Here is a 26,605-nt window from a genome sequence, read left to right as displayed (position 1 = left end):
GATGAGATGTGCTGTACACTGTTGTGGGGGTGTACATGTAGTTTGAAAGACAAGTAATGATTACTTGTGATGAAAGGGTTAATGAAAACCTTCCCCTTTCTTGTGAAACTGGAAAACTCCTTGAGGATTTGTCCATATATCAGTCTTTAGGGATGCCATGTAGATTTTGCTGGATAGCAGCGATGAAAGGGTTAATGAAGACCTTTTCGCTTGTAAATTGGAGTCTTTTTGGAGTCTTGCACCATTCTGTATACAGGTTGCCAGGATTACTATGAATCAAACAAAAAGACATACAATGAATATCACAGATATTTATAGTGACTTAACATAGCTTGCTATGCATTCTGTCCTGTCTGCTGCATGTTATCAGGCACAGAATTTACAAATATGTCTTTAAAGATTGAATAACAAACAAACAATTGTTTCTGGCCTGTGCCAATCTTTCCTGTCACATTGTGTGTCAATGACAGCACAATTGTCGCTGCAGATATGATGCAGGTTTAATTTGGAAACTGTGGCTGTTTGAACATCAAAGCAAACAATGGCTACATTGGATCTAACAAGTAAAGGAATGATACTACCGTATTCACTTGTGACCATACTCCCTTGTGACGCAGCCTGGTCCCAGACTGTCTCCAACCATAGTGTTTGCTGCTTGGTGTGGCTCCTTAGTTTGGAAGAATCTTGGAGCTTCTGAAAAAACCTACTTTTGTGGGGAGAGAAACTTGTTAGACTTTGCCAAATATGTATTGCAGGTCCCAGGGCCTTCTGTTTGTCCACACCTTTAATAAAATGGTTATGGCACCAGTGCATAAAAACATTTTCATCCTGGTGATACTTTGTGTCATTGTTAATTGGTGTGTGGTTTGCAGAATGACATTCTGCATGCGGTCTCTCTGAGAGCCTGCAAACATTTGCACCATCACTAGATTTCTCTGAGTGTTGTGTGGGGGTTACAAAAGTTTGGGAACTTTGTTTGTAAACATGCATTCCTGAATTAATTTCATGGATTTTCCCTTTAAACATGTTCCCAGGTGAATACATTTCAGGGTTTTCAACTCTGGTTACCATTGGATTTTTCACCATGGAGAACTTCTCCACCCCTGTGTGCACTGTACTGCAGCTATCAGTGTTTAAGTCTGCTGACAATTCACCTTTGCCTAAGGGCATAACAAATTCTTCATTTACATTGGGAACTCTGAGAGTGTATTCAGCAGAATACTCATAATCTGAATTACACCGATCTTCCCCCTTACTAGACACAGTATAGGGGACATCTCCTATTGCTGCTACCTCCTTTACATTAATGTGCTGTCTGATGATAGACACATCCTGCACATTGCTACTTTCTTCCTTTACCAAAGAGGCTGTTCTGCTGGTGGTCTGTGTGACCATAGCAGACTCTGTGTGCTGCACATGGACAATGCTGTCCTGAGTCTCGCCTACATCTACAATGTTCTCCCTTGTACTTTCTTTTATCTCCTCCTGAGAGGTCATGACAGTTTGCTTACAATCTGCCAGGCTTTTTGCTTCTGCCCCAAACTTTTTCTGTTTATTTTTCTGTTTAAGGGACTTAAATAATGAATGCATTTTTGCATTAATGGTCAGGCACGCCTTACGAAGACGCGAACCTGATTCTTCTTTACATTTCTGTTTGGCTTCTAAAGCCGCAGTTCTGCGCATTTTTCCTAATGCTGCTGCAACTTTTTGCATATTTAACATTACAATGCTAAATTTATATATTCTTTGTTTTTAGTACTGAAGGTATCCTCTCCTTAAGATTGACCGGTGTCTTAAGGTTAAACTCTAATACCTGGTACATTTATACATTTATTTGGAAATACTTATTTCCACTGTGCACATTTTCTATTCTAGGCCTTTAAATTCTTTATTCTCATTTGTAACCTATTCCACTGTGATCTTGTACTTTGCCAGCAGGCTTATAGCCATTGGTGCTGCTTCCTAATAGATATTATGTTAGTTAGAATAACGTATATTGCACTAACACATTTATCCTAGGTTATACAGAATACAAAATTGACATTACACAATGGTAATAAATTTTCATAGATACATCCCCACCGTGATTCTGCAGATTTGGTAGCCAGCTTATAGCATTTGCTACTCCTCATAAATATTATAAATCAGATAATCAGATTCAGTAATAACAAGTCCCTTCGTGGTCGCCAATATTGATTTATGGAATCATATTTATGAATATTAATATTTAATATATCATATATGGTATTTAATATATGGATATATATTAATTAATATGTGTTTATCACATATATCTGCAAATATATTATGTCAGGCCTACAAACTAATTGGCTGATACATATATGCAGTCCTTATACATATGACTTATTAATTTATGAAGTTAAGATTCCTTAAAGAGAGTTCAAGCTTGAATATTACCGCTCTTTTTATATGATTCTTTATTTACAGGCAGATCAAATCGTACAGAATAAGATATACACAGTAGTGATATATATACTAATTATTATATTAAGCTATGCTATGCTTCCTTCGTTACATAACATAAAACAACATGACATAAGTTTCACAAACAGTTTCAATTACTATCATATTTATACTTGCAAGTTAAAGATTGCCATCCCAAGAATCATTCCTTCTGCATGTTCTCCATGACTTCTCCTCCTGACTGACTTCCTTCCTTCTCCTTCCTCCTTTTTTCCTCCCTCTAACTCCTAACTAAAAAGTCTGCTGCTTTTTATCCTATATTCTACCAATTCAAAACTAGTATATCCCCACAGTTTCCAATGAAGTACATAATTATAGGTTTTGACAGATTCCAAAGTGTAATAAAACGTTCTCTGCTAACTCCGTCCCACGGTGGTGAGCATGTAGGGAATTTGGGATCATAAAATTTGGTATTTCTTTATCCATCAGAGATCTACCTTTGTATGGATGTGTAAACGATCTATTTCGCCTAGGCCCTAGGGTGTTAGCATAAATGATTGTGACCTGTTTATAGTGGGTTTGATATCTTTGATTGTGAATTCCAATGCACCCTGTTCATACCAGTAACTGTTTGCATATTATGAGGCCTGAGCTAGGTGACCTATTGACTTTATCCACCAAGTTATAATTATTTATTTGCTGTGTGTGAATCAAGTATACAGTATACATATATCTACATATCATGTAAACTTTGATTTAATTGTACTTGGTATAGCGCAGATCAGACATTAATCCTTTGATTAATACAGATATGAATAATGGCATGGAAGGGATGAATTTGTGTAATGCTCAATGTATTGTGTATTCTGGCTATATGGCTTACACAGAGAAAACCTGTCTCTTACATAATGACCCATAATCTTGCAGTAAAACACACAGAAATACATGCTACTAAATTCTCAAAACATAAGACTAATACATTCAAACCTATTTAAGTTATACCTTACAATATATATATCCAGTATACTGTCCACTATGGTAACATCGCCTATTTATAATGAATTATATTTTGATTCAGACAACATCTATTAGCCTAATATTATACTAAGTGCAGACAATTACCCATATGGCAACAACAAGCAAGCCGGGCTCCAGCACTCGGATTTGGGGCACGAGTCTGGGGTGCTTGGGATGCAGGACAGTTCATCCTCAGATGTCCGATTTTCCCACAGCCGTAGCACTTCTTCTCCAGTCGTGGCACCGATGATCTCTGATCAGTTGCAGGGACGCTGCGGTGCGGTTGCTGGCCAAGAGCACCCGGGTTGGAAGATGCTGGTCTTTGGGGGTGATGAGTTGAAGAGGGGGGTCCCCTTGGTGGTGCAGTCTTTTGGAGCTGGCTGCTGGCTGGGCGCTTCTGCCCCTGTGGCCGAATTGCCACATATTTGTCGGCTAATTGGGCAGCCATTTTTAAGCTGGGTGGCTCCCGATCTAGCACCCACTCCTTCACTTCTTGGGCGCACCTGCGGTAGAACTGCTCCCTGCAGATCAGGTCGATCAGTGCGTCCCATGTAGTGGCTTCTGAATCCTTCACCCACTTCACCACGTACTGCCGCAGCTGGGTGGCGAACTGCTCATGGGTGCTGCTAGGATTCTTGGGCAAGTCTCTGAACTTCTTCCTGTAAGACTCTGGAGTGATGAAGAATCGCTGGAGGAGGGCCTTCGCGACTTTGTCGTAGTTCCCACAGTCCTCCGTGGCCACTCCTCGATAGGCCTCCAAGGCCTCTCCATGCAGAGTGGGCACAAGGTGTCTCACCCACTCCGACTTGGGTAAATCGTGTAGTTTACAAGTCCTTTCAAAAACTTGCAAATGTCCATCAATGTCCCCATCACTGTCTGCAAACTTGGCAAACTGAATGCGTCCCGATCTGTGTACAACAGCTGACAACGGCTCCCGGGGTACCACAGCCTGTGGTGCCCGCTCATCACGCCACATCTGGATGATGATCAAGCGCTCTTGCTCCGTTGCCCTTTCCCCCAATTCCGCTAGCCGATCTGCTAGGGTATCCGGGCCGCCCCCCCTGGGACGTTGGGATCCTGGCCCTGCTAGGGATTGCTGGGAAACATTGCTGCTGTGAGAGAGGGCGGGGCTTGTGGTTCTCACCGGTTCCTTACGAAGGTCCACTGTTGGGCCGTCCTCTGCATGCTGACGCCGTCAGTGCTTTCCACCTCCGCCCGATGAGACTCCTCCACGCTCCTGAGCGCCGCCTTCATGACGCTTCTGTACGCGTTGGAAGGGATATCCACACCCTTCTCCTGGCACACGATCTCCAGATCGCCCTTGGACATTCCGCTGAATTCCGCCATCTTGTGCGTTCTCCTGCGCTGCAGTTACTCCTCTCCTGAGTAACTCGGCTTCTCCAATCGGGTGATGAAAAGCCGCCTGGGAATATCCCACCACTATGCCACCAATTTCTGTGACAGGACGGTACCGTACGAAAGCACTCGCCGCTTTCGCGTCCCGTTGGCTGCGCACAGAATGGAAGGTCAAGCCGCACAAGGCCTGACCACATAGGGGTTTCCCGCTTACCGTCAGTAACTGCCTGTTACTGACTCCACCCACTGCGCTGTGGGTGGGTTCTCGCTGCCACCACCAAACTCCTAACCTGCCGTGGCGTTTGGAACCACGGTTCTGCTCTGTATGTGCCGACGCACTGCCTTACCACAGCTGTGTGGAGCTGACGAATCCCCACTAGCCACTTGCTAGGCCTCTACCGGTAGCTGGCGGAAGGCGGAGCTTGGAGACGCTAGGTGCTTCCCTGGACAGCCGGAGGACGGGGCTAGGTTTGGCCTAACCCTGTTGGTCACAAGATGAAGCAGTCTTCTTGAGGCAAAGATGTTTATTGCTCAATAACCTTTAAAAAGGCTCCTCCCTATTGCTAGGGGTAACAGCATACAATCAGATGTTTTCAGCAGAATAAGATGGAATAATAACAACTCTGGAGGCACGCAGGTCTCCTTTTTATGTCAGTTTTCCACACAGTACCACAGGGGGGTAAGCCCTCCCTGTCTTCTCCAACCAATCAGGTTATTTTACAAAATACCAATAAATTACATTTTACAAGGATATAAATGCAATAAAACAATATCCTCCTTCCTGTCACCCAGACAACGTTTGGTATCAGATTAACATTCACTATTGATAAATTTATCACATAGCTTCAAAATTCAGATGTTTCTGGTCATTCACATCTCCAGGCAATCCCAGTGTTTGAGATTACAACAGGAATGGCTTCAATACAAACAAACAGTCTTCCTTCCTGTATCTGCCATTCAGGGATCGTATACCCATTAAATCACCTACATCAAACAGATTCCAAGCCCATAGACCCAGTGATTAGCATCTCTCTCTAAGGAACTTACACATCAAAAGGTATTGTCCTTCACACCTCTCTGATAAAACAGGGCCATTAGCATGCCACTTCCTATTTCCAGAGGATAAGAGATGCTTATTCAGACAACTATAGTAACTGCATTTTTCCTTTAAATATATTTCATTTAAACACGTGTTTCCCTTTAAATATACACTGAGCCTGTCTTGAATATAAAATAGATACAGTTAAACATGCATTCCTGCAATGGTGCACAGAGCACTACATATGACATGTTAAAAGTAAAACACATCATTAAACAAACTTTTAAACAGTCCGTGCCCAGCGCCGTAAGTACATTTAACAGGGACGCCAAGCGCCTATTGTCCGCAACATGGCGCCGGGCACGAGGGTTAACCCCTTCAGTGCCGCAGACGCCATTACACGTGTGGCTGGCTAGTCTCTCCGGCCACAATTATGATCACTATTTCCCAAGGTTTCCCCTACTTTAGTGTTTGATATAATCTCCATATTGTTCATTAGTACTAGATCCAGTACGGTCCTAACTCTAGTTGGTTTCTCGATTACTTGAGACAAGTAGTGATCTTTTAGCATGTTTCTCGATTACTTGAGACAAGTAGTGATCTTTTAGCATGTTTAAGAACCTTTTACACCTAGCTGTTTTTGCTGATTCGGTAATCCAATTTATATCCGGGTAATTAAAGTCCCCAATGATTACAACATCCCCCACTCCTGCAGCTTTTTCGATTTCCTGCAAGAGTTGTAATTCTACACTCACACTAATATCTGGTGGTTTGTAGCATGTCCCTATAAGTAGCTTTTTATTGTTTTTGCCCCACTTAAAATCTCAACCCATAGTGACTTCACATTGTCTCCAGTCCCCTCGTAAATAACCTCATTTAAATAGGGCTTAACATAAAGGCAAACACCTCCTCCCTTTTTGTTAATCCTGTCTCTCCTGAAGAGAGTATATCCCTCCAAATTTGCTGCCCAGTCGTGAGGGTCTTCCCACCATGTTTCCGTAATGCCTGTGATATCATATTGATCGTTTAATGCTATCGTTTCTAATTCCCCCATTTTACTTTTTAGGCTTCTTGCAAGCATACACTTTAGTTTAGTAATTCCCCGTTCTGTATATTTAATTGTTTCCTTAGTTACTTGGGTTTCACTTAAATTACCATTGCTGACTATTTTTCTCCTTCCCCCCTCTCCACCCCCATTATACTTTGTAGGGTCCTACTTTCGGGTGTAGTATGGTACGCCGGCGGGCGGGCTCCCGGCGACCAGCATACCGGCGCCGGGAGCCCGACCGCCGGCATACCGACAGTGTGGCGAGCGCAAATGAGCCCCTTGCAGGCTCGCTACACTCGCCACGCTGCGGGCATGGTATTTTATTCTCCCTCCAGGGGGGTCGTGGACCCCCACGAGGGAGAAAAAGTGTCTGTATGCCGGCTGTCAGGATTCCAGCGTCTGTATACTGTGCGCCGGGATCCCGACAGTCGGCATACTGAAGACCACCCCTACTTTCTACCCTCTCTGGTAGTCTCATTAGATCTTTCTAACCCCTCCCCCCAGACAGATCTTTCTAAACTCCTCCAACCCTCTAGCCATCCTTCCCCAAAGCACTGCTGCACCAGTGTATAGTCAGTGTATAGTGTGTGTCAGTGTGTAGTGTGTTTGTGTGTGTCAGTGTATAGTGTGTGTGTCAGTGCATAGAGTGTAGTGTGTGTCAGTGTATAGTGTATATGTGGCAGTACATAGTGTGTCAGTGTATAGTGTGTGTGTGTGTCAGTGCATAGTGTGTCAGTGTATAGTGTGTGTCAATGTGTAATGTGTCAGTGTATAGTATGTGTGTGTCAGTGTATAGTGTTTCAGTGAATAGTGTGTGTGTCAGTGTATAGTGTGTGTGTGTGTCAGTGTGTAGTGTGTGTCAGTGTATAGTATGTGTGTGTGTCAGTGTATAGAGTGTGTGTGTCAGCGTGTAGTGTGTCAGTGTATAGTGTGTGTGTGTGTGTGTGTATCAGTGTATAGTGTGTGTGTCAGTGTGTAGTGTGCTGTGTTGTACTATTCCCAGATGTCGACAACACAATCGTGCTCCCTGCCACACGCACGTCCACTGGAGACCAGGAATTGTATGAAGACAAGAAACATAAATCTCATTGTGTCATTTTCCTTCTGAGTATAGACCTTACTATTGTCATTACCAGTGAGAGATAACCAGGAGGAATAACAGGCCGCCCAGTGCAGGAATAGAGACACTTGTTACCTTGAAGGGACTGCTTCGTTCTTATGAGAGAGCTTTTACATTAGTCATTTATCTTAATTGTGGTCATTAGGACTCCTGCTGATATTTAAAGATGGCTTGGGTCAGTAATTGCCTGTTGAGAACTGGGAAACACACTGTTGCTGCTATTTTACAAAGAGGTTGTGAATACCTGACTTTTCCTGCCAATATCTTGACAACCTGTCAAAAAGCAGCAACAGCAGATTTGAGTTTTCAAGTGATAATTTTGGCCAGAATTCTGATAACCATTATAATGACTGTTATAGGTTTCACATTTTTGCTTATGACCAGAGCTGGTGCAACACGCTCCGCAGAGTATGCAAAGCAGGGAGGGGCTGGGCTGGATAGAGCCACTCTCACAACTCTGCTACCCTGCTGCAGTCTACTGTTGTTGCCACGACGCCGGCAGCATGAAGCTGCTCTTCCGGTGTGAGCTCCCTCCTCTCTCCTCCCCGCTGCACCTGTATGACAGGCAACAATACAGGCAGTGGCGCCAGCAGCATGAAGCAAGGCTCTTGTCTCTAGTCCACTAGGCGCTGCTCTCCAGTGTCAGATCCTGTTGGCATTATTTGTAAGGGGCACTACTACTGTGGGCATTATGTGTATAAGTGGCACTACTACTGGGGGAATTATGTGTAAGGAGCACCACTACTGTGGGCATTATTTGTATAAACAGTATTACTACTGTGGGCATTATGTGTATAAGGTCCACTACTACTGTGGGCATTATGTGTATAAGAGGCACTACTACTGTGGGCATTATATGTATAAATGGCACTACTACTACTGCGGGCATAATGTGTATAAGTGGCACTACTACTGTGGGCATTATATGTATAAATGGCACTACTACTACTGTGGGCATTATGTGTATAAGTGGCACTACTACTGGGGGAATTATGTGTAAGGAGCACTACTACTGTGGGCATTATTTGTATAAACAGTATTACTACTGTGGGCATTATGTGTATAAGGTCCACTACTACTGTGGGCATTATGTGTATAAGAGGCACTACTACTGTGGGCATTATATGTATAAATGGCACTACTACTACTGTGGGCATTATGTGTATAAGAGGCACTACTACTAAGGGCATTCTGTGTATAAGCGGCAATACTACTATGGGCATTATGTATAAACAGCGCTACTACTGGGGGCATTATGTGTATAAGCGGCACTACTACTGTGGGAATTATGTGAATAAACGGCATACTGTGAGCATTATGTATAAGCGGCACTACTGTGGGCATTATGTATAAGCGGCACTACTGTGGGCATTATGTATAAGCGGCACTACTACTGTGGTCATTATGTGTATAAGGAGCACTACTTTGGTCATTGTGTGTTAGGGGCATTTTGGGGGGCATTGTGTATAAGTGGCACTACTGTGTGGCATAATGTGTATAAGGGGTACTATTGTGTGGCCACACCACTTATTAGTAAGACCACACCCCTATTCTCTATCTCTTTATTAAGTATGGGAGGGCGCAAATTTATAGTTTGCTTTGGGCGCCAACATCCTAGCACCGCCCCTGCTTAAGACATCATTTAGACTAGGAAAGCCTGGCCTTAAGCAATCAGAAGAAAGTTAGCTATAGTCCTATACAGTTATACAGTAGCTCTTTGCTGGTGAGAATGATTCCGCTCCTAGGCTGATCTGTATCTTTTCCACATGTGTCAATCATCTCAGACCCTCATGTTCAGGAACTTACCTTAAAGATCAGAACTTACCTTAAAGATATGATGGATTGTTACTGCTTCTGTGTACCTCTTACTCTTTCTTATTGGACAAATCTGGTTAACGGGGAAGTTAGGTTATTACTGTACATCGAGCCATGTGGTTTGTAGGACTAGGCACTACAGAGTGGTAAGCCGTAGTTACCCCCCATCCCCGACCACCCCCGAGGGTTAGGGGGCTGGAGATGAGTAAAATACTTTCCCCTGCCCGGTGTCGGAATCCTCATTGTCGGGATGCCGTGGTCGGTCATGTATCTGTCTGTATTTCATGGGGTTAGTGTTAGGGTCACTCACACAGGCCTCAGAGAGAAGGATGAACACTCACACAGGCCTCAGAGACCGAAGGAGGAACACTCACACAGGCCTCAGAGAGAGAAGGATCAACACTCAAGCCTCAGAGAGAGAGAAGGATCAACACTCACACATGCCTCAGAGAGAGAAAGATCAACACTCATACAAGCCTCAGAGAGAGAGGTAGGAACACTCACACAGGCCTCAGAGAGTGAAGGAGGAACACTCACACAGGTCTCAGAGAGAGAAGGATGAACACACACACAGGCCTCAGGGAAGGATGAAAACTCACACAGGCCTCAGAGAAGGATGAACACTCACACAGGTCTCAGAGAGAGAAGGTTGAACACTCACACAGGCCTCAGAGAGAGAAGTATGAACAATCACACAGGCGTCAGAGAGAGGACGAGCACAACACTCACACAGGCCTCAGAGAGAGAAGGATGAACACTCACACAGGCCTCAGAGAGAGGATGAACACTCACACAGGCCTCAGAGAGAGAAGTAGGAACACTCACACAGACCTCAGAGAGAGAAGGATGAACACTCACACAGGCCTCAGAGAGAGGATGAACACTCACACAGGCCTCAGAGAGAGAAGTAGGAACACTTACACAGGCCTCAGAGAGAGAAGGATGAACACTCACACAGGCCTCAGAGAGAGAAGGATGAACACTCACACAGGCCTCAGAGAGAGAAGGAAGAACACTCACACAGGCCTCAGAGAGAGAAGTAGGAACACTCACACAGGCCTCGGAGAGAGAAGGAGGAACACTCACACAGGCCTCAGGGAAGGATGAACACTCACACAGGCTTCATAGAGAGAATGAACACTCACACAGGCCTCAGAGAAAGAAGGAGGAACAATCACACAGGCCTCAGAGAGAGGCTGAACACTCACACAGGCCTCAGAGAGAGAAGTAGGAACACTTACACAGGCCTCAGAGAGAGAAGGATGAACACTCACACAGGCCTCAGAGAGAGAAGGATGAACACTCACACAGGCCTCAGAGAGAGAAGGAAGAACACTCACACAGGCCTCAGAGAGAGAAGTAGGAACACTCACACAGGCCTCGGAGAGAGAAGGAGGAACACTCACACAGGCCTCAGGGAAGGATGAACACTCACACAGGCCTCATAGAGAGAATGAACACTCACACAGGTCTCAGAGAGAGAAGGTTGAACACTCACACAGGCCTCAGAGAAAGAAGGAGGAACAATCACACAGGCGTCAGAGAGAGAAGGACGAGCACAACACTCACACAGGCCTCAGAGACAGAAGGATAAACACTCACACATGCCTCAGAGAGAGAAGGATGAACACTCACTCGGCCTCAGAGAGAGAAGGATGAACACTCACACAGGCCTCAGAGAGAGAAGTATAAACACTCACACAGGCCTCAGAGAGAGAAGTATAAACACTCACACAGGCCTCAGAGAGAGAAGGATCAACCATCACACAAGCCTCAAGAGAGAAAGATCAACACTCATACAAGCCTCAGAGAGAGAAGTAGGAACACTCACACAGGCCTCAGAGAGAGAAGGAGGAACACTCACACAGGCCTCAGAGAGAGAAGGATCAACACTCACACAAGCCTCAGAGAGAGAAGTAGGAACACTCACACATGCCTCAGAGAGAGAAATGGGAACACTCACACAGGCCTCAGAGAGAGGAGGAACACTCACACAGGCCTCAGAGACCGAAGGAGGAACACTCACACAGGCCTCAGAGAAGGATGAACACTCACACAGGTCTCAGAGAGAGAGAAGGATGAACACTCACACAGGTCTCGGAGAGAGAAGGTTGAGCACACACAGGCCTCAGAGAGAGAAGGATGAACAATCACGGTTCCGGTATGAATGGTCGACCATGTTATGGTCGACAGTCATTAGGTTGACCACTATTGGTCGACATTGACATGGTCGACATGGACGCATGGTCGACACATGAAAATGGTCGACACATGAAAAGGTCGACATGAGTTTTTTAACTTTTTTTTGTGTCGTTTTTTTGCGTAAAGTGACTGGGAACCCCAATTAGTGCACTGCGTCCCCTCGCATGGTGCATTCGCTCCGCTACCGCTTTGCTCGGCACAGATTACCGTTCCAATCGTAGTCCACGTGGATCGTAAAGTATGGAAAAGTTCCCCAAAAGAAAAAAAAGTTAAAAAACTCATGTCGACCTTTTCATGTGTCGACCTTTCACGTTTCGACCATTTTCATGTGTCGACCATGTGTCCATGTCGACCATGTCAATGTCGACCAATAGTGGTCGACCTAATGACTGTCGACCATAACATGGTCGACCATGTGAACGGATACCAACAATCACACAGGCGTCAGAGAGAGAAGGACGAGCACAACACTCACACAGGCCTCAGAGAGAAGTATAAACACTCACACATGCCTCAGAGAGAGAAGGAAGAACACTCACACAGGCCTCAGAGAGACAAGTGGGAACACTCACACAGGACTCAGAGAGAGAAGTAGGAATACTCACACAGGCCTCAGAGAGAAGGATGAACACTCACACAGGCCTCAGAGAGAGAAGTAGGAACACTCACACAGGCCTCGGAGAGAGAAGTAGGAACACTCACACAGGCCTCAGAGAGAGAATGAAGAACACAACACTCACACAGGCCTCAGAGAGAGAATGAAGAACACAACACTCACACAGGCCTCAGAGAGAGAAGGATGAACACTCACACAGGCCTCAGGGAGAGGAGGAACAATCGCACAGGTCTCAAAGAGAGAAGGACGAACACTCACACAAGCCTCAGAGAAAGAAGGATCAACACTCATGCAAGCCTTAGAGAGGTAAGAACACTCACACAGGCCTCAGAGAAGGATGAACACTCACACAGGCCTCAGAGAAGGATGAACACTCACACAGGCCTCAGAGAAGGATGAACGCTCACACAGGTCTCAGAGAGAGAAGGATTAACACTCACACAGGTCTCAGAGAGAGAAGGGTGAACACTCACAAAGGCTTCAGAGAGAGAAGGATGATCACTCACACAGGTCTTAGAGAGAGAAGTATGAACACTCACACAGGCCTCAGAAAGAGAAGGATGAACACGCAAACAGGCCTCAGGGAGAGAAAGATGAACACTCACACAGGTCTCAGAGGGAGAAGGATGAACACTCACACAGGCCTCAGAGAGAGAAGGCTGAACACTCACACAGGCCACAGAGAGAGAAGGATGAACACTCACACAGGCTTCAGAGAAGGAGGAACACCCACACAGGCCTCAGAGAGAGAAGGATGAACACTAACACAGGCCCCAGAGAGAGAAGGATGAACACTCAAACAGGCCTCAGAGTGAGAAGTAGGAACACTCACACAGGCCTCAAAGAGATGGATGAGTACTCACATAGGCCTCACACAGGCCTCAGAGAGAAGTAGAAACACTCACACAGGCCTCAGAAAGAGACGTAGAAACACTCACACAGGCCTCAAAGAGATGGACGAACACTCACACAGGCCTCAGAGAGAGAAGTAGAAACACTCACACAGGCCTCAGAAAGAGACGTGGAAACACTCACACAAACCTCAGAGCGAGAAGTAGGAACACTCTCACAGGCCTCAGGGAGAAGGATGAACACTAACACAGGCCTCAGAGAGAGAAAAGGATGAACACTAACACAGGCCTTAGAGAGAAAAGGATGAACACTAACACAGGCCTTAGAGAAAAAAGGATGAACACTCACACAGGCCTCAGAGAGAGAAGGATGAACACTTAGATAGGCCTCAGAGAGAGAATGATCAACACTCACACAGCCCTCAGAGAGAGAAGGATGAATACTCACACAGGTCTCAGAGAGAGAGAAGGAGGAACACTCACACAGGCCTCAGAGAGAGAAGGAGGAACACTCACACAGGCCGCAGAGAGAGAATGAGGAACACTCACACAGGCCTCAGAAAGAGAAGGATCAACACTCACACAGATCTCAGAGAGAGGAGGAACACTCACACAGGCCTCAGAGAGAGAAGGAGGAACACTCACACAGGTCTCAGGGAGAAGGATAAACACCAACATAGGCCTCAGAGAGAGAAGGCTGAACACTCACACAGGCCTCAGAGAGAGAAGGATGAACACTCATACAGGCTTCAGAGAAGGAGGAATACCCACACAGGCCTCAGAGAGAGAAGGATGAACACTCACATAGGCCCCAGAGAGAGAAGTAGGAACACTCACACAGGCCTCAAAGAGTTGGACGAACACTCACATAGGCTTCAGAGAGAGTAGTAGGAACACTCACACAGGCATCAGAGAGAGACGTAGGAACACTCACACACGCCTCAGAGAGAGAAGGATGAACACTCACACAGGCCTCAGAGAGAGAAGGATGAACACTCACACAGGCCTCAGAGAGAGAAGGAGGAACACTCTCACAGGCCTCAGAGAGAGAAGGATGAACTCTCACACAGGCCTCAGAGAAGATGAACACTAACACAGGTCTCAGGGAGAGAAGGATGAACACACACAGGCCTCAGAGAGAGAAGGATGAACACTCACACAGGCCTCAGAGAGAGAAGTAGGAACACTCACACAGGCCTCAGAGAGAAGGATGAACACTATAACACACCTCTCAGAGAGCAGGATGAACACTAACACATACCTTAGAGAGAGGGACGAACACTCACACAGGCCTCAGAGAGAGAAGTATGAACACTCACACATGCCTCAGAGAGAGAAGGACGAACGCTCACACAGGCCTCAGAGAGAGAAGGATGAACACTCACACAAGTTTCAGAGAGAGAAGTATGAACACTCACACAGGCCTCAGAGAGAGAAGGATGAACACTCACATAGGCCTCAAAGAGAGAAGTATCAACACTGTTACTAAAGGTAACAGGTTATGACATGGATAGTAAAATGCAGCAAAAGTTGTAAAAACCTAAAAAATAAAACCTAAAATATGTGTCGACCACAAGTGTCGTCACATTGACTGTTGACCTTGTAACTATCTATTAGCCAGTGCCCTGTGTAGTGCAGTGGCATGTATAGTATCTGTGTATTGGGGGATGTGACCCGGGTACCTGTGTGTGGCAATGAGACCGTGTCACTGGGTGCATTGTGTTTCTGCAGTCTGTATCTTACCCCCGACCGAGGAACAAGAGACTCTGATTGTGGAGGACTTGGAGGAACCCAGCTCACAGGCAGCACCAGCGGAGCAGACAAGTGGAGGTAGGTAGTCCCCTTCTGCTGGATGTCAGCACAGTGCCTGGAAGTCACTGATAAAGGCACATGTACAATGACATCATGTTACATCATATTACACATATACGATGTATGAGGAACAGAGAGTCTATGAGCTAACAGCCTCCACCTTCTATCACTGGAACTCTCTCTGAGTTGTAAACGCTTATAGGCCCCTGGCTAGTAGATAATTACACCGTGATACATTTGGGCCTCATTTTCTTCAGTGCAGAAACTTTGAGAGCTGCAGCTTCCCTCCATACATCTTGCTGAAGCTGTGGATAATGTTAGCATTAGCCAGACTTTTAGACTTACTAAACTAAAAACGCAATGCATTGGGAAGACATTTTAGGTTGGTCTTTATCTAGGGTTGCAGAGAAGCCAAGTGTGTGATGTGCGGGATGAGATACAGAAATATGATGTAATGAAAGTGTCCATCCCCCTGACCTTGCTGCAAGTCTCCAGCACTTATCAGCAGGCACATGCGGCACTGCAGGCTGGGCAGCTGTGTTAATGCCATGAGAGTGGTGGAGGGGACTGCCTGGTGGAGTCCACGTCCGTTCTCTATGTCACATAGCACTTACTCTATCACTTATAGTGAGTAAGCCTCAAAGTGAGACTCATCTCCAAGTCCCTCATTCTCCAAATCTGTCCACGGTAAATATTACAGCTGACCAATCTCTGCTATCCCCCTAAGGTGTTGCCATACTGTCTCATATACTCACTGCTCCATCACTCCTAGGTCCCATAAGCCCCCCAATAATAACGTTCCTCATGACTTGCCCCCACCACCACCTCCCCAGCCACCACTCTCACTCAAAGCCTTTCATTATGTAAACAGGGAAAGCAGTGTTAGTTCACACCATTTATTGGGCTATAATACACATGTAGCTGGTGTAATCTAGGGTCGGTTGTATAATAGATGGGCTGGATGTGGTGTACACATACATTGCAGTCACCATACTGTGTATCTCAGCCCCTACCGCTGACAATCCCATCTGTTGTGAGTATATACTAATACCGCTATAACTGGCGTATAGACACGATGGTAACACCGTACCATGCTCCCCCCTTCCAGGGAGATGTTCCTACCAGGCCCCTGAGAAGCTGAGCAGAGGCTCCAAGAAAACAGAGAGTGTGGAAGAGGGAGGCTGGAGTTCATGGATTTCATCCCCAACTGAGGGGCAACAAGTCACCAATGAGTTTATGGAGACAAACCTGGAACAGGGGGCAAAGGAGGAGCAGCAAATAATATGTGAGATCACTGGGCAGAGGCCTCCAGATGATCCCATGGAGGGCTGTGACTCTGAGCTGGACATGCCCGAACACCAGAGAAATTTCCAAATTGGGAGTGGTAGGAATGTTTCAAATGAACACCTCAAGACCTGCGAGAGAGAGAATGAATGGGAATTACATAGAGAGGAGGGAACACCTGAAGAAGTTGGGGAAACATATGAAGAATTTGGAAAAATGAATGAAGAAGTGGGGGAAACAAATGAAGAACTGAGGGAAAGAATTGAAGTTAGGGAAGTGGGGGAAAGGATTAAAGAAGAGGAAGGGCAAAAAATGAGCAATGTTCAGGCTACAGAATATGATGAGAAAGTGACGTTTACTGTAGAAGAAGCAGAAGTTCCATGTTTTGGAGAAAAAACAATGGGGGGCAACACAAGGCATTGGGATCAAGAAACACAGAGTGATCCAGAGAGTGAGATAAATACTTATCCAATTATACATGCTGGACAAAAAAGAGCTCAACACTCCATGGGTGAGAATCTACAAGATGATATGGGACAAACCCAAACTCAGGTGAAGAAGGAGGAATTAGAAAGACAACCCGAAGAGCAAAGTCAGCTAGATGCAGAGAAAAGAGAGGAGGGTGAGATAAACACCCAAAGAGAGAATCCACCAACACAACTAACTGAGGAACCAGAAGATCAGGGCACACAGTGTGTGGAACCAGATAAATTACAGATTCAAAACGAGGAAGAAATGAGTCAGATAGGAGAAGAAAGCAAAATAATCCATCCAGCTCACATGACTCAACATGAATTAGATGTAGTTGCCCAGATACAACTCAAACCATATGAATATTCTGATAACCTGGTAGAAGAGGAGAAAGTATGTCAACAGCTACCAAATGTAATACAACATGCAGCTGAGGAGCTAAAAACCCCACTAGCAGGAGATATTGTAACTCACCTAGCTGATGATACACACAGGCAGGTAAAGACGGACGGCATGACACAGAATGAAGACCATGACCTACGTCCATCAAATGAAGAGGTTAGAAGCAGTGTGCAAGTAGGGACAGGCCTCCAGCAACAAGACATGACTAAGTGTCATCTCACAGGAGAGCTGCCTATCCAGGAGGACATAGCAATTCCAGGGGACATACAAACCCCATCAGTAGAGCCATTGCCCCCACATGGCACTCATGGACAAAACCCCCCAAATGAGGATTTAATACATCATCTAAGTTCTCACTTATTGCTGCAAATGGAACTTGGAACAAATGAAGTAACTAATCAGATTCAGTCTAGTGTAGAACTAGATCCACAACAAGAGGGCAGGAAGCTTCAAACTGAGGAAAGACAGACGCAAACAGAAGACACAATATGCCATCCTGAGGAGCAGACACAGACCTCGTATGATGGGGAGGTGATGGTGCAAACTGAGGAACGGCAAACTCAGACTACACCACCTATGGAAAAAGAGGTTCAACAAGAAGAGATAGACAGGCAACACGAGTATTCAGAAGAGCGGGCCCAGATGGAGAACGATGAGCTAGACAGGCAACATGAGTATCTGGAAGGGAGGTCCCAGATGGGGAATGATGAGCAAGACAGGCAACATGAGTATCCAGAAGGGAGGGCCCAGATGGAGAATGATGAGCAAGACAGACAACATGAGTATTTGGAAGAGGGGACCCAGATGGAGAATGATGAGCTAGACAGGCAACATGAGTATTTGGAAGAGGGGACCCAGATGGAGAATGATGAGCAAAACAGGCAACATGAGTATTTGGAAGAGGGGACCCAGATGGAGAATGATGAGCTAGACAGGCAACATGAGTATCCAGAAGGGAGGACCCAGATGGAGAATGATGAGCAAGACAGGCAACATGAGTATCCAGAAGGGAGGGCCCAGATGGAGAATGATGAGCAAGACAGGCAACATGAGTATCCAGAAGAGAGGGCCCAGATGGACAACGATGACCTGATTCATGAGGATGAGGGAGGAAAGGTCACTGAGCAAGATGGACAAATAAAAAGAACATGTGAGGAGAAGCTGGTCCATGGTGGAGAGGAGACAGAAATAAAAGCCCAGCCAGATGAGGAGCTGGGTCAGGAGAACCACGGACAGAGGATTCATCAGAGCAGAGTAGTGTCCTCTGACCTCAGTTATGTATCTAGTATATATAAAGCGGAGCAGGAGATTATTCTGGACACTGCTCCACCTCACCGAATAGAAGAGCTACAAGAAAGAAAAGGTATGGCAGCTATGGAGAAAATAAATTATTAGTAAATAACATATATGTATCTACTGTACCATCACTTGACTATTTGTTGTCTCTGTGGGGAGTGTTGTCATAAATGCAATACTCATGTCTGACCTCACAGGTCCAGGTAACAGTCAGGAATGGGGGATGGTGGCATAATGATGGGCATTTTGTGGTCTGCAATGAGCAGAGTCATACTAGATTGCATCTGGCTGGAAGAGGCGTGGGTTCAGCACTACATGTATAAAACATGCAGGGGAGCATGTGCCATCCAATGAGCAGTTGTGATGTCATAAAATGGTATTTGCAGCTCAGGAACCTACTTGCTGTGATGGTGAATTTGCACAGGTCCAGAGTTTGACCAGAATCTGATCAGGGTGATGGGGCACTTCTCACCATGTGGGTCTGCTGTATGAAATATAGTATCTGTAAGGGGGGGATTGATCACACTTGATAAGGCCAGAGAATCCCACTGTGACTACTATTGCAGGATGCAGATTCAGTGGGATTTGTGTGGTGGAAACAATAAAAAGCCCACATCAATGTCCAAGCAACTAATGCTAGAAAACACATGCTGACTCTTCTACAACCCTAGTGTCCATGGTTATATGTTTGATATGACTCTCCTGCAATGTGTGAGAGGTTCCTGCAGTTATTAATGTCTTCCAGGTGTCACAAGGAAAGAAAGAGTCTGCAGTTCTGTGATACTTGGAATGGAAGTTGCGCGATCAATGTATGGCCATCACAGATGCATGTAAGGGAGGGGTTAATCTAGACAAGGAAAGATCACACACATTCCCCAGCACACTGCAATGGGACAGCAGAAGAGACACACATCCTACATGATGATAATAAAATGCAGAGGACTCCATTACATACATTTGCAAACATATTGTAAGCCACCAGTCACGTCAAGGCGTCTTCGCTCTGGAGTTCCTACATTACATAATAATAGCACCACTGTCGGTCATGCATTCAAATATTTCTAGATTGTCAGCCCACTCAACTGGAGGAGCCCCGGAAGATGCAGCATCGGATCATCTGCGGGACCATTAGTCATCCATTCTGCCCTGATATGCCATTTACACAGTCTCAGGATGTACTATAGTACCGCCATCTATCTAATCCATTTCCCCCTGATATTCCATTTACACAATCTCAGTATGGGCTATAGGACCGCCATCTGTCTCATCCATTTTCCCCAAATATGCCGCTTACATAGTCTCAGGATGGGATATAGGACCACCATCTATCTCATCCATTCTCTCCCTGATATGTCACTTACACAATCTCAGGATGGGCTATAGGACCGCCATCTATCTCATCCATTCTCCGCCTCATATGCCACTTACACAATCTCAGGATGGGCTATAGGATCACCATAGTAACATAGTAACATAGTATTTGAGGTTGAATAGAGGCAAATTGCCCATCGTGTTTAAGTTGTGATGATTCTACATACTTGCTAAATAATGTTTTATGACTAGTTAGCTACTATAACTCATGTTACCCCCGGATTAGCCACGTTGATATTTTAAGTATTATAGCTTTCTCTGACGTCCTAGTGGATGCTGGGTACTCCGTAAGGACCATGGGGTATAGACGGGCTCCGCAGGAGACTGGGCACTCTTAAAAGAAAGATTAGGTACTATATCTGGTGTGCACTGGCTCCTCCCTCTATGCCCCTCCTCCAGACCTCTGTTAGTATCTGTGCCCGGCCAGAGCTGGATGCACCCTAGGGGCTCTCCTGAGCTTCCTAGAAAAGAAAGTATTTGTTAGGTTTTTTATTTTCAGTGAGATCTGCTGGCAACAGACTCACTGCTACGTGGGACTGAGGGAAGAGAAGCGAACCTACCTGCTTGCAGCTAGCTTGGGCTTCTAAGGCTACTGGACACCATTAGCTCCAGAGGGATCGAACACAGGCCCAGTCCTCGGTCGTCCGGTCCCGGAGCCGCGCCGCCGTCCCCCTTGCAGAGCCAGAAGAACGAAGAGAAGTTAAAAATCGGCGGCTGAAGACTCCGGTCTTCATTAAGGTAGCGCACAGCACTGCAGCTGTGCGCCATTGCTCCCTTAGCACACCACACACTCCGGTCACTGATGGGTGCAGGGCGCTGGGGGGGGGGGGGGCGCCCTGGGCAGCAATTAGATTACCTTACTTGGCGAAAAGCACATAATACAGTCTGATAAACTGTATATGTGCATTAACCCCCGCCATTACAGTACATAAAAGGACAGAAGCCCGCCGCTGAGGGGGCCGGGCCTTCTTCCTCAGCACACCGGCGCCATTTTCTCTTCACAGCTCAGTTGGAAGGAAGCTCCCCAGGCTCTCCCCTGCAGTATCCTGGTACACAAAGGGTAAAAAAGAGAGGGGGGGCACATAAATTTAGGCGCAAAACTGTGTATATAAGCTGCTATAGGGGAAAAATCACTCAGTATAGTGTACATCCCTGTATTATATAGCGCTGTGGTGTGTGCTGGCATACTCTCTCTCTGTCTCTCCAAAGGGCCTGGTGGGGGAACTGTCTTCAAATAGAGCATCCCCTGTGTGTGTGGTGTGTCGGTACGCGTGTGTCGACATGTCTGAGGTAAAAGGCTCCTCTAAGGAGGTGATAGAGCGGATATGTGTGTGGGAGGGTGTCTCCGTCGACAACGCCGACACCTGTTTGGATATGTGTAAGTGCTGAGGTAAAATTATTGCACAAAAGGTTAGGGAACAGAAAGGAAATCTACCCTGGTCTGTCCCTATGTCACAGAGTCCTTCAGAGTCTCTCTATGTTCACTATCCAAAATAACAAAGTATCGACACGGAGTTTAACTCCACTGTCGACTACGATAATGCAAAGTTACAGCCAAGAGGGCTAAAAGATATTCAATATATGATTATTGCAATAAAAGATGATTTGCATATCACTGATGACTCATCTGTCCCTGACACGATAGTACACATTGACAATGCTAAATTCCCTTGTCGTATAAACAACCCTTTATGAAGCTAAGAACACTGTACGCTGTTTACTTAAGAAGTACCGTAATGGTACGCTAGTTGCGTAACGATTGCTCAGCCGTAGGCGAGACGCTCAAGCGTCACGTTCGCTCACGGCCCAGCGATCACAGGACACGTTATTGGCTATGTCTAGAGTAATGATTCGCTATGGCGTAGCGGACGCTCGAGACCACGAGGAGATCACCAGCGGCGCAGACGCTCACAACGCTATACCTTTATGTCTAAACCTTATACCAATGAAATACACGGAATACCTTAATGTGAATACAGGGTGTAAGTGCAACCTTGTGTAACCTGACTAACTACAAAGCTGCTTGAGCGTCACCGACGCTCAAGTGAACACTTAACACTATAGGAAATACACAGATACTGGTTAAGGGTCCAAAGCCTATTAACTGTATTATATTTAGTATACTTGTAAAAAGGGGATAACAGTACAAATGATACACTACAATATAACAAAGACTTCCTAACCAAAATACAATACTATCTAATACAATACAATACTAGTCTAGGGGAGATGCGAGAGAAAGAGAAGGGAAAGAGAGAGAGAGAGAGAGAGATGAGAGAAATTGGCTCACAGAAAGACAATGATTACGGAGAGAAACTTACGCACAAGGGTAAACGATCGCATGCGCCTGGACATCCAGCACCCGATTTTCAGCAATGAGAACCGTTGAAGAGTGAGAGCTGGATGTGGTCGGCCTGCCTATTTATGCCCCACACACAATGCAATCTCATAGTCCCTACAATCCCATTGTCTATTGGATGAAGGAATTCGACCCTGTATCACAACAAAAGGTCATAGGTTGATTCATACAGGTGGGCTGTGACGATTTCAAACAGCTCAGGTGGGTGGGGAACTAGGTTTCCCGCCGCATACCTGAGTATGAGTAAATAGTAGAAATGGACATAAACTTCTTATGTCCATAACTATTCGCACGAGCGATTAATACGCTCCAAACCAACACCGGAATATTACTAATTAAATACTCTTCCGATGGGTACCAAACACTGCTGTATGATTCCTGTTAGACCCTTCGTACGATACAAAGAGGGATTCCTTAGCTCAGGGACCTTCTATATTAACCAAACTTTCAGAAACTATCAAAGGGACCATGATCTATAAACTACATTAATTGTGAAAATATGTAACGAATGAGTCGCACGCTACGACTACATAAACTCTACCGTAAATACGCATACCGCGCCTGCGAGTGCACGCTATTGCGGGTATGCGCCTTCACGGGAGAGCGTACGCATGCGCAGCACGGACCAGTGTGCGGTGCAAATATGGCAACGTGCATAGAGACATTTTTCTGACTTTGACAGTCCACCCTTTGGCAGTCAATAATAACTGCCACAAAACATTTAAGGAGAAAAATGCAAGTCAGGGGTTAGTTGATTTCCATGGTGGGGTAAGGAAGAAGAGAGGAGTAGGTGTGAAGAGGGTATGACCTAGTGAGAAAGTAGAAGCATGTGTGTATGAGTCCATGTTTGGAGGGTCATGTATCATCGTGCCGTACGTGTTGTAAATCAAGCTTCGAGGTATTGCGAAGTATACATTTGAATTCCTTCTTATCCTGTGGTACAGGTCTGTGGATGGGCTGTCAAACTTTACCGAGCTCTTTTCGGATTTTGAACAAAATGGGGAGCACATTTTAGTTGATGATACATGAATGGGGGAGGTATGTGGTTGCTGATATCTGTGCCTGTATTCCCTATCGTCTATGTGTGTCATTACCTGAGGGTTGTAGAGATGAAGATAAAGAACACTTATGGAAAATGCAATGATATTCTATGTCAGGGAAATGTACATCTGTCGTCGAAGTTGTGTTCGGTATCTGTTGAGAGTCGTCTTCTTTGCGCTGTATTGCTCCTTGGGCATGAGCAAATAGCTTTGTCTGAGCCATCAGATTTACAAAAAATGTTGGGCTAGCGTGAGTTTAAAAGTACTAGGGAAACTGGGGATCCATGGCAAAGTTCATCAAGTGTCCATTTCTCAAGTGGTCAAAACTTCATCTTTGGTGCTTGTCTGTTGTCTGTATAGCGTCTCGTCAACTTCCTCGTCCAAGGGGGTCTTTGTATCTTGGAGAAAAGCAGAAAAACAGGTGAAAGAAACGGACCGTATAATCGCATTTTCATCACATCCTGGTTTCTATCATTGGGTCATAAATCAAATCCAGGTTAATTACAGTTTCCTCGCTCCTCAAGCTCATCACTCTTGTACTTTGTTTGCACCTCATTAAAGCCTGCCCGCATCTAAATATCAATCCAATCGATATAACGACACCCAAGATACATAGTAGAAACTTTCCAACATCCATTATGACTCCTTGAGCCCAGTCCCCCAAACCGGAGAACCAATTTCGCGGGTTCAACCATGACACCCAACCAGTCAGCTCATTACCTACAGCAGCAAGGGTGAGATTGTGTTTTCGACGAAATTCCCACTTTAATTGGAGAATATCGTCCATCTTTTGGTCTATGACCTCTACCGGATCCTCGGTGCTATTGGTGATATACGTGCAACACTTTATGCCGTACTGTGTTGCCAATGTAACACAATATCCGCCTGTTACTGCTGTAAGATAATTAAGAACCATCCTATGCTGAACTAGTTCTGTTTTGTACGCTTGAAGTTCTCTTCCAGTGTATCTAAACGTGTCATCATACATTTCAGTGATATTATCTAACAAATTGGCGAGTGCGGAAATGTATCTATAATTCATCACTCCCCGAGCGGTGCGAGTGAAATCTAACGCGACCAGGACCTGAATCCCGGTGGATTCATGGATAAGATCAGAGGCCGGATGCTCTAACCTTTCTGACAGTTGTCTTTTAACTCGGTGCTCGTAATGAGTGTGAGTATAAGGAGCTTGGGCACCACGGTGTATGTCCTTCATTTTGTCATGTGTAACAGTCATCACTTCAGGCAATACTTTTCCAATATAACACAATCCTTCAGAGTTTGGGGCAAGCCACTTGTACGCCTTTCTCCCGCATATGAAATATGCATCATCGGGGAGAACATATGGGACGGAGAAGGACATGACCATGTTACAAACCTTCCAGGTGAAATCTCCTGACCCTAATTCTTCCATCTGCCTAATGCACGTATCAGTTTGTACGATATGTGCACAGTATCCTGGTGATACCTCTCCAACTCTAGTAATCCTATTTCCTAAGGTATATCGATACCGGAAAGATTTTCCTCTACTGGCTATGTAGCGTACCAGCTCTGTATCTGTAGGCATTCTATCTGCTCTGTGTGAAAAGGTCATGGTATGGTTGCTCCATGACACTTCCCAATTTCCCGGTTTTCTGGGATTGAAGATGTTGAAACATAAGAGGGACCTATCCACATGGTATTGGTGGAGCTTCAAACTAGGAGGGCTGGAGATATTAAACCTCCGGTCCACCGGTCTCCCACCATTTAGCTCAAGTACCTCCCCTAACGTTAAAGGAAATGGTACTAGCCCTGATTTGCTATGACCCTGAGGTACTTGAGAGCATACCCAACAATCTGTTTGGTTTAACACATTACCCACTAAAGAGTGATAGTCACTCAATGGATGCCGGTCTATATGGATATTAAAACTGGATTGGCATTTCTTTATGCATCCATCTTCAACCAGATTATCACAGAGCCTACAGATACAATTTTCTTCAGCTAACAATCCATCACAATTTCTTCTATCGGATCGTTTTCTGATACTCGCCTTTGCTTGTTGGTTTGGTTGATCTTGGAAAACTACGCCTCCATCATCATAGTCGGAACCCATTCCAGAACCTCTCTCGACCTCTATGGTACTCTCGCCGGAACAGACTGCTCTGGTCAACATCATGGTTAACATCAAAATCTGGATCACAGTCTCTTGGGGCAAGTCCATCTTTGAGGAGGAAATAGAGAAGAATGAGAAGGGGGAAAAAAGAAATTTCAAGGAAGAGGGGATGGGAAGTGGAGAAAAACAATAAAAGGGAGAAGGGAGTCGACAACTGCTTTCGGTCTTCAAGGCTCAGGTGCCGCCTCAGTCCTCCTGGAACAGACACTCCAGTGATACAACCTCTACCGTCTGTTCCTTATCACGGGACTTCTCTGGATCAGCAACCTTTTTGCAGTGGGATGAATGGACCCAAGTCTCTCTCTCAGCCACCTTCAATGCTGTGGTGCTAGTCAATAAGACCTGGTATGGTCCTTCCCATCTATCAATAAGACAACCTGAGCGTAGAAAATTTCGTATCATTACATAATCCCCAGGTTCAATGTCATGACAATTACTATCTGGTAAATCAGGAATCACCAACTTCAGATTATCATTTTGATTCCTCAACTGCTTACTCATGTTAATCAAGTACTTTACAGTTACTTCATTGTTACATTTCAAATCATCCTGAGGGTTAATCATGACATGCGGTTGTCGACCAAACAAGATTTCAAAAGGAGACAGATTAAGAGGGGACCTGGGAGTGGTTCTGATGCTATACAAAACAATGGGTAAAGCTTCTGGCCACGTCAATCCTGTCTCTGCCATTACTTTACTCAATTTATTTTTAATAGTGCTGTTCACTCTTTCGACCTTCGCGCTCGCCTGTGGACGGTACGGAGTGTGCAGCTTGCTATCAATTCCCATCAACTTACACATTCCTTGAAAGACATCACCTGTAAAATGGGTACCCCTATCACTTTCAATGATTCTAGGGATACCATATCTACATACAAATTCCTGCACAATTTTCTTAGCTGTAAACATAGCGGTATTTGTAGCTGC

The 26,605-nt window shown here is 45.4% G+C and overlaps 1 protein-coding gene across 2 annotated transcripts in view; it reads left to right on the top strand.

Moving 5' to 3' along the window:
• The window catches only part of LOC134969699 (myb-like protein X), a 235,040-nt gene that overhangs the window by 140,650 nt on the left and 67,785 nt on the right, over positions 1 to 26,605 (top strand). For both annotated transcript variants that reach the window (XM_063945819.1, XM_063945820.1), the window contains 2 exons: positions 15,220 to 15,318; positions 16,409 to 18,820. In XM_063945819.1, the coding sequence (XP_063801889.1) occupies positions 15,220 to 15,318; positions 16,409 to 18,820 (2,511 nt within the window). The remainder of the gene's footprint in view (positions 1 to 15,219; positions 15,319 to 16,408; positions 18,821 to 26,605) is intronic.

This window comes from Pseudophryne corroboree, chromosome 11, assembly GCF_028390025.1.
Source record: "Pseudophryne corroboree isolate aPseCor3 chromosome 11, aPseCor3.hap2, whole genome shotgun sequence".
NCBI classification, from domain to species: Eukaryota; Metazoa; Chordata; class Amphibia; order Anura; family Myobatrachidae; genus Pseudophryne; species Pseudophryne corroboree.
This window is presented reverse-complemented; position numbering and strand designations above follow the sequence as displayed.